At 37.7% G+C, this 13,026-nt stretch overlaps 1 protein-coding gene across 2 annotated transcripts in view; it reads right to left on the reverse strand.

Annotated features, from left to right (window-relative positions):
- The window catches only part of LOC127416426 (sex comb on midleg-like protein 4), a 33,384-nt gene that overhangs the window by 17,467 nt on the left and 2,891 nt on the right, over window positions 1-13,026 (reverse strand). For both annotated transcript variants that reach the window (XM_051655786.1, XM_051655785.1), the window contains exon 2: window positions 6,926-7,166. In XM_051655786.1, the coding sequence (XP_051511746.1) occupies window positions 6,926-7,130 (205 nt within the window). In that variant the 5' untranslated portion in view covers window positions 7,131-7,166. The remainder of the gene's footprint in view (window positions 1-6,925; window positions 7,167-13,026) is intronic.

Consider the following 13,026-nt stretch of genomic DNA (forward strand, 5'->3'; position numbering starts at 1 on the left):
TTTGCCACAGTCGTATGCTGATGTGATGCGGAGCCTGCGGAATGATTTACACCACAGCAGCGTTTAGTGCCGCCAGATTCCCAAAACGCAGAGCCAAAAACAAATGGACTGAATTGTGTTAGTTGATTTAAATAAACATCATATTGGCACACAGCTGTTCTTGTAAGCATTTTATCGAATTTTCTTAAATAAATGTATGAAAAATATGTAATTAATAGCCTTCAGGGGTATTAGGGCTCAGCTGATCCCTGAAACTGACATGACAAGAAACACTGTCACACACCAAATAACTCCCCAAACACATCCAAATACATCTTATCCTTACAAACCAAATACATCTCATTAAATGAAACTCCACTTTCATAGTGTACTCTTTTGTAGATTGTGTATCATCAAACATTCTTCCCTATTAGAAATGTTTAATTCTTACCTGCTCATCTGAAATGTCTGCCTGGCTGCTGTCCTCATCCTGTCCCTCACTGTGATATATCCACATTAACCAGATTAAACAACTAATAATTTGAGAGGACACTTTTAATATAGACTTGAACTTAATGTTCAAGATCTGTCACTGGATACTTTAAAATATTATATGACATTAAGCCAGGCATTACGTCCTGTAAAGTGGTTTTTGAAATTGTATTGTGAAAAATACCACTATAAAAATGACTTGACTTAATCACTTATCTTTTAAATTGTGTTTATTTGCCTCAGTATTTTATTTCATGAATGGCATCTTTACCTGATCAGCTGTTCCTCCTCTTTCTCTTCTGACTGGTCTACCCTGCTGCTACGTCACCTTTGATCTGATAACAACAACATGTCCAAATCATATCCACTAAAGAGGAACACATACTACAGTAAAAGTGGGGGAACAAATGTGGAAAGTAAAAAATAAAATGGAAGTGTACAGATGTTCACACACTGGAAGCGTCGAAGCTTCACCTCACTTCAGAACATTCAGAAACCATGGGCCAGATGACTACAACAGTCCGTCATGACGTGACGCGACACAAAAGGTGCTTCCAGTTTAAACAACCGTGTTGCTTATAATGGGATTTCGTTAACATTGATTTAGCTGACATAACTCAAGGTTGTTTTTTCGCTAACTTGTTAATTTATACTGATATATGGGACTAAATACCAGTGAAGTAGCTAGCTAGTTATAGTATCTGGATATGGTGATAGTTATAGTGTCATTAGCTAAATTATACAATACCATCCTATCTCCTTTTGAGAACATGTTTTATTTCATTTACTGTCCATCTTCTTTGCCCAGAAATGCAAAACTGTCTGCTGGGCAGCGCTTCTCTTCATCTTGTAAGTAGTTAAACTCCGTGCTCTCCCAGTCAAGCAGCAGCAATGAAGCGTTCTGTTAGGTGAGATTGCTCCATTAGTTGGGCAATACCAACTTGTGCAACAGAGGGGGGGTGGCTTTAGTTTTTTTGGTCTTATGACAAACTCACAGTCGATTAGATATACCAGTAATGTTACCAAATAAGCTAAATTAATCCTTTGCGTTTCCATTGATTGTAGTACAAATATGGGGGGGGGGGGGGTTTATATTTGGTAGTTTTGATTATTGGGGGGGTTACCTCCCCCCCATCCCCCCAGAATCTACGTGCTTGACTGTTGGGATGCGTAAAATTGAATGTACCTGATTCTCCATGCATTTTTTAAAAATCTATAAATTCACAAGTCTAGAATTGCAGACCTAATAGTTACAGTACAATTCCAGAATCTTCAACCACCATATCCATAAAACAATAGACACAACAAAAATCCTTGTGTTTTCTTAAACAATTTGTAAATCGGATTACCTGTTTTTTTTGCATTTTTATTTTTAGCCCTATTTATAAACTTTTTGCTGACATGATGAATACTGAAGGCCAATGGTACTATATAAATGCAATAGGACAACATTTTTATTCTGGTGACTTAACCTTCAAAATAATGTAGGCTTTCTTACGACGTTTAGACCAAAACCTGAAATGTACCGTATTTGTAAATATAAAATGACCGTGACTCGAGTCATGGGACCAAATTCTTTCTAGCAAGTCAGTACACTGTCGGCCATCTTTGGAACGCTCTCGGGAGGCTATTTCCAGTCATGCCAGTGCAGTGCAGAAAGACCAAAATCTCATAAATGGTCGGTCAAGATTACGATCAAAGAACATTTTTCAAATCAGCAATAAAATCTGACAATACTGGAATAATAAATTGTGATTCTTTGCCTCATATTATGCTAAAAAACACAATTTTCCCATCTTGTATAGCTAATGTGCATTAGCGAGTTGATTGACAGGCGATGTCTGTCTCTAAAAGGGGATTGGCTTTTTTAACTGTAAAAAAGGTGATTGGCTCTTTTTGTCAACATCCTTTGACCATTGGGCTCAGAGCTCCTTGGCTGAGCATTCCAATTTCTCCCATTCATTTTATTAGAAGTGGCGCATCTCTGCTAAATAATCTCTGGTGGGACAGCCAACTCTAACATTTAAAAATGGAGTTGGTTGATCCCACAACAACACAATAAAATCCAAGAAAAGCAGCAGATATAATTTCACATGTGCCTGCATCACATTTAAGCTAAGCTTTCTATTTGACAAACAGAAAGGCAAACCAGTGGAAATATAACACTGAATTATTATCAAAGCATACTGCCAAAAACCCAACACTGAACCAATGGCACATATCAGCATTGCCTGAATGCCAAAATGAAGTAGTTTAGTTTAGTCACTTTTCTCTCTCCAACTTTGCTCATCGGTGGTGGTACTAGTCAATGGTTGCTTGGCATTAATGCATTAGACCAGATAAAACCAAGCAGAAGATGTTCTGAGGTGCAGTTGGGTATAGCCGCCCCCCCCCCCCCACCATCTTGGGCTATGGCTGAAACTAGGGGATAATCCTAACACTGCTGTCTCTGTCTCCTGACTTGAGCCGTTGCACTGTACAGAGTCAAAGAATCTGCCACCTTCCCTTCCCACCCCCCTCAGAGGAACGCTGGGAATGTACAGCACTCCTTCAATGTGCTACGGAATGGAATGGGGGGGGGGTTACCGTATTGCATGCTGGCGAGTGTACAGACAGCATAGGTCATGTGTCTTCTGGATTGCTCTGTATAGGATAATTTTGTTAGATATACAGGTGAAAGACAAACCAGAACACCGTGTAGAGTGGACAATGAAATTACATCCAACAAATGCTTTGAATAAATAGGTTAAACAATTGAGCATTAAATTACTTTTTTCCCTCCTTTTAGCCTACATCAGCACTCTCCAGCTACAGGAATACTAACAAGCACTTCGAATACATGCTCTCCTGGTTCCATCTATACACAAGCGCAGACACACACACACACACACACACACACACACTCCTGGGACTGTCTTTCAAACAGACCTGTCCCTGACCTCCCACTTGGATACTTGCATGTGATAAACTGCTTCCAGGTCAACTGAAGGTCAAGCCAATTGTCTCTTAATCCCTGCCGTTAACCCTGTCCAACCAGACGCACACAAACACACAGAGCTGGAACAAAAAGACTTGGGTTCAAGTTCAGCATCATCATGTCACAATGACAAATAATTTTGCTTTGTCATGAAAGACTGTAAATTGGACATCAAGTGGAAAAACCACCGCAGTACTAAATCTGTTTATGGCACTGGTTCTTAGCCTTTTTGACTTCAAGATCTGTGGGCCCCTCGTGGGCCTCTGCCTCAGGTTGAGATCCACCGGTTTATGGTACAAAAGTACACAAAATAGAATGAAACATTGATCAGTACTTACCAGTAAATTGCATAAGCTTAATAGTAAATTGTTTTGTACATGTTTTTAAGGGTGTCACTCAATCTGTCCTGTCCATGTTGGCATCTGCCTAATTTGGCTAGTTTCTACCAAGTGGCCAAATACCTTAGAGTGTGGAGTATGGATAGGATGCACAGCCTTTGACGTCAACAACAACAGATATGGGTTGCCTTTTCCCTCCTTTTTAAAAGGTGATTTGCCTTTTAAATCCCACCCAAGATTATAAGTTTAGTTGCATTTTATTTTTTTGCATTTAGCGCTGTTATTTCCCTGCTGTCTGTGACCCTATCAGAACAAACCTTCGACCCAGTTGTGTAACTTTTTTTTAAATTCAGAGAATGTCCAAAATGCAGAAGAGAAGAAATAGAAAATGCAATAAACAAGACTTACACAATCCCTTAACACAAAAAGCCACATGCTTTTAACACAACAAAAGAAGAATGCATGAACACAGAAATGCCAGCACCAGCAAAGTGCAAACTACATCAGACACACAAAATCAAATGAGTCATCAGCAAGATCAATAATCAGCTGTGGGTTGCTATGACAACAGCACTTGCCAATGCAAAATAATAGAGAGTGAAGAAAGAAAGAAAGAAAGAAAGAAAGATTATTAAGAAAGAACATTAAGAAATAAAAGTTTTTGTTAATGTCTATATATGAGGACTTGATTCATTGAATAATCTTGTTGGCACAGCATTGCTATCACAGGAATAACATTCCCTTTAATGGCTGAGAGACAGTGGTTTCTGGGGAGCCATGTTACTGACCACAAAGAACAAGCAAACCATTGGCAATGAACAATCTCCTGGAACTGTGACAAACAGAATTCACAAAACCAAAGCCTCTATACAAATTAGAGAAACACAAAATTTTTCAGAAAGAGGTCATTTAGTACAGTCTTTGTACAGTGGGCACCGAATTCTGTGAAATTCAGCCCATTTTATAGCCTGACGCAGAGCTGGGTGTCATTCACCCATCCAGCTGATTGCTATATTTAATTTCTAATTATGGCTGAATACAGAAGCCAATAAATCAAAAGTTAATTAAAGTCACATATTCATTGTGGTGGCAACTCAATCATCTCAAACCCATGAACACTGCAGAAGAGGGACAACCACTGTGTGTGTGTGTGAGTGAGAGAGAGAGAGAGACAGAGAGAGAGAGAGATAGTGAGTGTGCACATGTGTCTATTAGAGTGAGAGACAGAGACAGTGAGTGTGCACATGCGTCCATTTAAATAAGAGAGAAGGAGAGGAAGTTGGACAAAAGCCTGTGGCATGAATCGATTGTTATTCCTGATGGACTGTTGACCACTTTTGGGCATATAATAATGTTCACATTTTGGTGAACTACTGATTTGATATGTTGATGGCATGTTGCTTTGGCTGGGACAAATGTTCTATAGCCTCTGGAAGCTATTGTTGAACCAAACAGAGAATGCTCATCTATCTCTGGTTTCAGAGTCACATGCCTGGAATAGCCTTTAGCCAATGACTGGAAATGATTCCTGAAACATTCCCACTGATTGTGCACATGCTCCCACTGTGCAATACAATGTGCACTCACACAAACAACACACACAAACACCTAATGGAATCAACCAGCTAACACCAAAATAACAAGAGAAAAAAAAGCCACCATTGTTTGCCAAATCCTCCAGCCAATGCCTAGCATTGAAAGGAGATTGTGTTGTGAAGAAAAAAAAAAATCTAAATGGATGTGTTACCCCTTACAAACAACGGCAATAAGTTATTTACTTCATACATGGCAAGTTGCCATAGCAACAGACAGGGGAAACCTCCTGCTGCAACAAGATGCTGTGAAAGGTGAAAAATAGCACAAAAATGTATTACTGTGTAAGTACTTAGGGTGTCATACACCATATCCCAAAAAGCAAAAATAAAAAGAGAAATATCTTCTTTTTTCTTCCACGGTGAGGTCAGGGACAGCAATCATTAAAAATGGCACACATTGATCTCCATTAATCTTTTTGGAGCGAAGAGTTCTTTGTAATAAACTGAGGATCTCATCTGCTCTCTTTTCCTGTCGTTTTGTCCATGTCATCCTCTCTTATACTGTGTTTATCTTGCCTGTTCCCAATTATTCTTCTTTTACATGTCTGCGGTTACATTTAACATGCTGAAAATTCTGTCCAACCAAATTCCTATTAAATTCAGATGGTAAAATTATTGGTACTGTAAATGTAGGTCTCTGTACACTCCAAAGGAAGATTCTACTGATTCACCCTAACTGGAAAATACAGCCCTTCTTTGCATATATAGCACAATTTAATCCACAGGCTTTTGAGAGGAAACAGCATTAAAGGGATAGTTCACCCAAAAATGAAAATTCTCTCATCATTTACTCATGCCATCCCAGATGTGTATGACTTTCTTTCTTTAGCAGACCACAAACAAAGATTTTTAGAATAATATCTTTGTAGGTCCATACAATGCAAAGGAATGGTGATCAGACCTTTGTATCTCCAAAAATCGCATAAAGGAAACACAGAAGTAATCCACATGACTCCAGTGGTTAAATCCATATCTTTAGAAGTGATATAATAAGTGTGGGTGAGAAACAGATAAAAATGTAAGTCCTTTTGTTTTACTCTAAATATCCACTTTCACATCTGAAAGTGAAAGTTAAAGTGTAGGTTTGGAGTAAAAAATATTATTTTTTATAATTTCTAAAGTTTCTCACCCACACCTATTATATTGCTTCTGAAGATATGGATTTAAACAATGGAGTTATATCGATTACTTTTATGATTTCTTTATGTGATTTTTGGAGCTACAAATGTTTGATCATCATTCACTTGCATTGTATGAACCTAAAGATCTGAGATATTTTTCTAAAAATCATTGTTTGTGTTCTGCTGAAGAAAGAAAGTCGTACATATCTGGGATGGCATGAGGGTGTGAACTATCCCTTTAAGAGGGATAAAGACTTAAAAACCAAAGTCTTTAGAATGCTAGGATAACCCCTGGCCACATTAAGTTCTGACAGTTCCAATTCCAAACAACACCTTGACAATTCAGGACCGTCTGGACTATAAGGAAGTCTGGGTTTGTATACTCAGCTATTTAACTGCAGTTATTGTGAATTAATGACTTACTTTGTGAACAAGTAGGTGGTGTCCTATCCCGTAACTGCTGCCCACTCTGCGCTTCCACTCCCTCCAGGTCAACGAGTTGCCAAAAGCCCCTCCCCCTGTCGTCACGCCGATCAAGGCGAAGGCGGAGCCTGACACTCTGCACACCCAGGACACTTGGTATCCAGGAGACAGTGGAATCCTCCAAATCCCTGCCACGCAGTCTCATTCCCACAGCAACTCACACATCGACCAAAACATTACACTGGGAGACACAAACAGATATGAAGAGAAAGACCATTATTCCAGAGTGCATAAAACATAACAATGAAAAATTATTTAAAGAATTATTACTGCCTTAATAGATGAAAATACCAAAGATTAAAAATAAGATGTCATCTGAAATATGCATAGAGGGTACAAAATACAGTATATATGAAATGCAAAACAAAGTCAGGGGTTATAATCAACCTCTTATTTCAAAGAAACGTAATTTCTTTAAAAGTAACAAGTGGTCTTACCCCATATTGAAACAAAATTACCAATAAATATTCAAGAGCTGTCCTTTCACTACCCTCAGAAGAACAGTGCTTTAACATAGGCTACAGCATGACATTGTTTTTAGCAATTATAAAATGTGTAATATTAACCACTGGGAATCTAATGGCTGAGTTATAATAAGAGCGAATATTTGCAATAAGATTTTGCATTCCTCTGGTCCCATTAAACTAGGGATGAAAATTCATCTAATGATAGAACAAGATTTAATTTCCAAATTTTTTCCAAAAATGTTTTTGTTTTTTTTGGGATAGGATGTGAAAAAACTCACTACACCTCTATTATAGGCATTATGATGTTTATTTTTACAGAATATTACTGCATTAAAGCAAGTGAAAAATGTGTAAGATGTCATGTACTTTGCATTAAAGTGAGTAAAATCTTTATTGTAACAGATCAGACCAAGCGATTTGTTTGGCATAGGTAAATATGTCTTTGTAACCATGCTTGACCCATAGTTTGGACTTAACTGAATGCTTGAAATTCAGTCGAGTGGGGATGCAATACATCTTAATGGTAAAAATGACCCAAATTTATGACTAAAATGTTGGGTATTATACACACATCACTGCAGGCAATTGTGAATTTAAAGCCTTCACTGTGAAGTCATATGTCACTTTGAAGTAACTATAAAATCACTTTTATTTCAATCATAACTTTCCTGTTCTAATTTATGCATTCTATGATTTATCTTTCAGTAACTCTGACAACAAAAACATATGCAACACAGGAAGGACAACAAAAACATACGCAAAACATGGAGGACACCCAACCATGCAATCATCTGAAGAGGAGTGCCTCTCATTCAGCTACCCACAGCGTTTTTGGCTAAGTACCAAAGATACATATACACACCAGTACATAGTTACTTTGATATCTTTAAAGAGCATAGTGGCAAAGATGTCCTGAGTTTCTGGGCAAGGTGCCCAGTTGTTCATTCTGTGGCACTTCCTATACTGTCTGCGTTCATATCCTTAGCTCCCGTCAAGTATGTACTTATCAATGGTAGTTTAATAATTAATCACATCATAACATACTTGAATGGTACTGTAGTAAAGATGTTGAGTAATCGGATCTTTCTGAACTGGTATTCTGGACTGCTGTTAAGGTGCAACCAGTTGTGCAAAACAGTCAAACACTGGCATCATAATGGGGGCCTGGGTAGCTCAGCGTGTATTGACGCTGACTACCACCCCTGGAGTCGTGAGTTCGAATCCAGGGTGTGCTGAGTGACTCCAGCCAGGTCTCCTAAGCAACCAAATTGGCCCGGTTGCTAGGGAGGGTAGAGTCACATGGGGTAACCTCTTCGTGGTCACTACAATGTGTGGTTCTCGCTCTCAGTGGGGCGCATGGCGAGTTGTGCGTGGATGCCACGGAGAACAGCGTGAAGCCTCCACGCGCACTACATCTCCGTGGTAACGCGCTCAACAAGCCATGTGATAAGATGCGCGGGTTGATGGTCTCAGACACGGAGGCAACTGAGATTCATTCTCCGCCACCCGGATTGAGGCGAGTCACTACGCCACAACGAGGACTTAGAGCACATTGGGAACTGGGCATTCCAAATTGGGGAGAAAAGTATCAGAGCAAAGTATCAGAGGGTAATTAACCATTTTTGTTATGTGTTGCATGTTTAGGGCGGTGTTGCTTTCTGGCTGATTCATTGGAGAGTTTGAAATAGTTGTTTCATATGATGTCGCCATTAGGGTGATCTGTGTCCTGTCCCCTTTAGTCAAGTTGGACCATGTTATATTCCAGGAATATTCTGGGTTCAATACAAGTTAAGCACAATCGACAGCATTTTGTAGCATTTTGACTCATCCCTTTTCTTTAAAAAAATGTAAACAAATCAAGGTTACAGTGAAGCACTTACAATGGAAGTAAATGTGGCCAATTCTTGGAGGGTTTAAAGTCAGAAATGTAAAGCTTATAATTTTATAAAAGCACTTTCATTAATTCTTCTGTTAAAACTCATGTATTATTTTAGCTGTAAAGTTGTTTAAATTGTCATTTTTACAGTCATTTTAGGGTTTTAGGCAGTGCTCGAATTGAGGGGGGGCTGGGGGGATCCGGGACCCCCCATAAGGCATTAGGGACCCCCCCATAAGAAGTTAAAAAAAAACTTAGGGGGGGTCCCCAAGATACTTATATTTTAGTAAAAATAATAATGACAAATCTGATTAAATTCATGCAGTGGATACGGTAAATTTCGTGAATTATTTACAAAAATTTATATTAATTTGTTTATAGGCTAGTTGTCATGTCTCTTCTAAAGACCGCTTAGCGCATGACATCATTGACATGACTGCTTGCTTTGCGCCGCTCCGGTGAAGCTAACTTTAGCTAAAAGATGGAGAATAATAAACCTCCACTTGCAGTCGGGAAGAGAAAGCTTCTTACTGACTTTTTTGAGGGGTAATTTTCTCTCTCTATATATCTGTGTACTATATCTATCCACTCCATGTCGGGGCTTTTGTTTTTCTTGCATAAATTGGAAACATTTAGGCTTACTCATGTTTCATTATTAATAGGCCTGGTTCTACGGGGGTGCTAGAGATCGTGATGAAGATGAGTGACAACTTTTTAGTGATTATAAAGGGAGCGCTCATTGTGCGCTTTCTATGCTATATATAATCCATTCAGAATTTGTATAAAACTTGTTTTTCATGCTGCTAAGAGGAGGACCAACGGCCACGTACACGCTGCAAAGTTTCAGGAATTATATCTGCATATAAATGCAGGATTCACTCTTGAAATAGCAATGACTGACATTGATAACCACAGCATTGTTTGTTCCTGAATAAAGCAGCCTTTTTGGCTAAAATGGTTGAATAGTCTGCTGACTGACTCACTCATAACATTCCCTTGCCGCCACCTACTGACGTAACAATGTAACTGCACTGAAGTCGTTGAAAAATCCCCACCAACACTAACACACAGACTGACAGCCTGTCTTGTCACAGTTTATACCTTTAATATCTAATAAACTAGTTTCATACATTTAAACAAGTCTTTTGGAACAAACATTATTATCACAATGTGTCACATCAATCATCCAGTTGTTTTTAGGGTAGTAAATATTACATTGGTAAATAATGCTAGAATTATTCTGTTGAATGTACATTACTGTTCAAAAGTTCAAAAGTCTCTTCTGCTCACCAAGCCTGCATTGATTTGATCCAAAATACAGTAAAAACAGTAATATTGTGAAATCTTAGTGAGTCTGGAAGCCATCTGATTATTTTCTACTGTTTTTCAGACATTTCAATGTATTTTGAAGTCACATGCTTTTATGGGTCTTCAAGTGCCTTATATGTAGTCCCCTGGAATATTTGCCATAGTTGCCCTTTTGGGTCTGCTGCTTTGTCACCCTCTAAATCCAGTATTACTTGGAGTAAGCCATTTAAAAGTAGAATAGTAGCTTATCTCTCTTTGTTATATAACATTGGACTGAAAATGTATATATTTGTTTTATTCTTTATCAACACAAAAGCCTGTTCTTTTATGTAAGCCTGTTTTTAATACATAGTATATAGTTATGCATATTATGATCAAATAAATATATTGTATATTTTGTGTAAATTGTATATCGCGAGACTAACTTTACACAGAAAAGCTTAGTAAGTGATTTTATCACACTAAAATCATGTTTACATGCATATTGCTTATGTCTTGTGACTATCCTTTTGAAAAAGTGAGTATTTTAACGTTGAAAAATTGGCCCCCATTCACTTCCATTGTAAGTGCCTCACTGGAACCCAGATTTTTGCTTCTTTTTTAAATAAAAGGAGGGACAAGTCAAAATACATTTGTGTGGTAATCATTATGACACAAATGCTGTTGATTGAGCTTAACTTGTATTGAACCCTGAATATTCCTTTAACACTTTCTCAGTTCTCCTTGTGCTTGTGCAACTGAAGTACAGGCATATCTGCATTTATGTGGGGAAATAAGAATATTTTAATGATTGTCCTAGAATCAGTTATAATCTTTATTATTTAAACTGTGTATGACCTAAATTTGAGTCCATTCAATGAAAATTATTAAGTTGAAACAACAACATTTAAATAGCAAATCTTAATTAAGTCTACTTGCATTTAGTTACCTTAACTTAAAAAGTAAAGTTCAATCTATATGAACACCGAGTTAAGTGAATTTAATTACACAAGTTTTGGAGACACCATTACTCAATTCAGTTGAATAGAGTCAACTTATTAGGGTTTTCAGTATTCTGTACATTACACCTACAATTTCACCACTGTCACTGTACTGGTCTTTACTAATGCATCAGTCATTCGGAGCATTAATTGTACAAATAGCAGCTATTCAAATTAAAGCATATTATTATTGATCTTGATCTTAGTTTTGATCTGGTCTTGGCCTTAACCATCACAAGTCTCAAAAAAGCAGTCTTGATGACATTTTCTAAGTTCATGAGGGCAGGATAGTAATGTCATTTCTAATTAAAATCTTTAATCAGTTTATTTAAATACAATCTATTAGACATAGTGACAGCCTCTGTGCATAATACAAAATTCTATAAAAGTGAAAAAACTCCAACAGTGAATTCACCAGTCCTTTTTTTAACCATAAATAACCATTTTCATCCCTTTCAGTGTCCAAACAAAAGATGTAGCATGAAATGTGTGGTTGAATTTGATAAAGCAATGACTTCTACTGAATGACCTACAGAATTAAAAAAAAAAAAATTGATGCAAATTAGCTGACTTTTCCAAACAATAGGGCTATTGTTAAGAAAACTGGACTGGAGACAGCTGATTTTTTTTACCACAGAAGAAAAAAGTAAACTGGACAAAGCTCCTTCCTCTCCCTCTTCCTGTTTTAGCGTATATCCTAATGCAAGAATCCTATTTGTCATGAATGCATAATTTACTAGCTGGTACATTTTGTGGCTTTTCAGAGATGTTTCTCTATACATGCATTCATGAAAACTATCCTGTTAAAGGAGATGAGGTTTTAATTTAATGAATTAATTCAGGCCCTTTCCAAAGCTCACTCATAAGGTTTTGATAATATTTCATGTGTGCAAATTTCCTGCAAGGGGAAACATTTGGTATTAGTGGGCTTAAGATACACTGTTTTCATCTTAACAGAAACCAAGTGAAAACACTGCTGAAATTGTATGGTATTAAGGCAAGTATTGCAGTTGTTGTAGTTTTTAATTTGCGTTTAACGGGTATAGGCCTACTGTGTTCACAGCAAAACAGGCTTTCCGATTGTTGAGTTTTTCCCTTTCTAAATTCTGAGTGGCCCCTCTATTACTCATTATAATTTAACAACTGAATCAATGTGGCTATTGGTCTTTGCATATTTTGTGCAAGTGAGCTAACTTCTGGGGAACATAGTATAGTAGTCCAACAAAGGGTTGCAAACAGTGACAGGTGGAATCGACAAGGTCATTTCACCCAGGGGTCGGAGTACTCACTAATAATTAATCATTCCTATGCTGTTTAATGAGAGTAATGGGAGCCGGCTGATGATCAAAAATCAAATCTATCTTTCTCTCTCCTTTAAGTTATTGTAGGCCCTATAATACATTAAACAGA

Source organism: Myxocyprinus asiaticus, chromosome 25 (assembly GCF_019703515.2).
Source record: "Myxocyprinus asiaticus isolate MX2 ecotype Aquarium Trade chromosome 25, UBuf_Myxa_2, whole genome shotgun sequence".
Classification (NCBI taxonomy): Eukaryota; Metazoa; Chordata; class Actinopteri; order Cypriniformes; family Catostomidae; genus Myxocyprinus; species Myxocyprinus asiaticus.